Genomic DNA, 533 nt, shown 5'->3' with positions numbered 1-533 from the left:
GCGCCTGACACAGCCCCGGGCCTGCGGCCAGGCCGCCCACCTTCTGGGGCTGCACGGGGTCCACCACGGCCGCCTCCCTGGAGTCAGGGTCCACGATCAGGTACATGTAGTTGTCCGTCAGCGCAGGCAGGAGCTGGACCTTCATGGTGCCCTGTGCCACGGTCAGGCTCTTCCTGGGCTCCGTGTGCTGGAGGAGGAGGCCCAGCAGGACCGCACCTGAGACCGAGGACAGCCGCTGTCCCCGGAGCCACCCTGGCCGAGACGACACGCCCGCCCCACTCCCGCGCCATGCGGGGCCGTGGCTCAGGCGGGGTGCACACACCCACGGGGGCAGAAGCCCCGCGGCCCCACACCCCTAGCCAGGGGACACAGGAATGGCCGGACGCCAAACTCCGGAGATTGCTCCGAGCCGCCCGGCCCAGGCCCTGGGGGGTGGGCGCGGGGCGGGGAGGCCCCAGGGGCTGGTGGCTGGGGACACTGCAGCGAGCTGGGTCCAGCACAGCAGCTGGATGCCCACCGGGCACAGGCAGCCT

At 72.8% G+C, this 533-nt stretch overlaps 1 protein-coding gene across 1 annotated transcript in view; it reads right to left on the bottom strand.

Annotated features, from left to right (window-relative positions):
* HAGH (hydroxyacylglutathione hydrolase) overlaps positions 1–216 on the bottom strand; it is a 3295-nt gene extending 3079 nt beyond the window's left edge. The window contains exon 1 of the mRNA XM_012731700.1: positions 41–216. Coding sequence (XP_012587154.1) covers positions 41–145 — 105 coding nt within the window. The 5' untranslated portion in view covers positions 146–216. The remainder of the gene's footprint in view (positions 1–40) is intronic.
* Between the last annotated feature and the right edge of the window lie 317 nt (positions 217–533).

Source organism: Condylura cristata, unplaced genomic scaffold (assembly GCF_000260355.1).
Source record: "Condylura cristata isolate star-nosed mole 26May11 unplaced genomic scaffold, ConCri1.0 scaffold00032, whole genome shotgun sequence".
NCBI lineage: Eukaryota > Metazoa > Chordata > Mammalia > Eulipotyphla > Talpidae > Condylura > Condylura cristata.
This window is presented reverse-complemented; position numbering and strand designations above follow the sequence as displayed.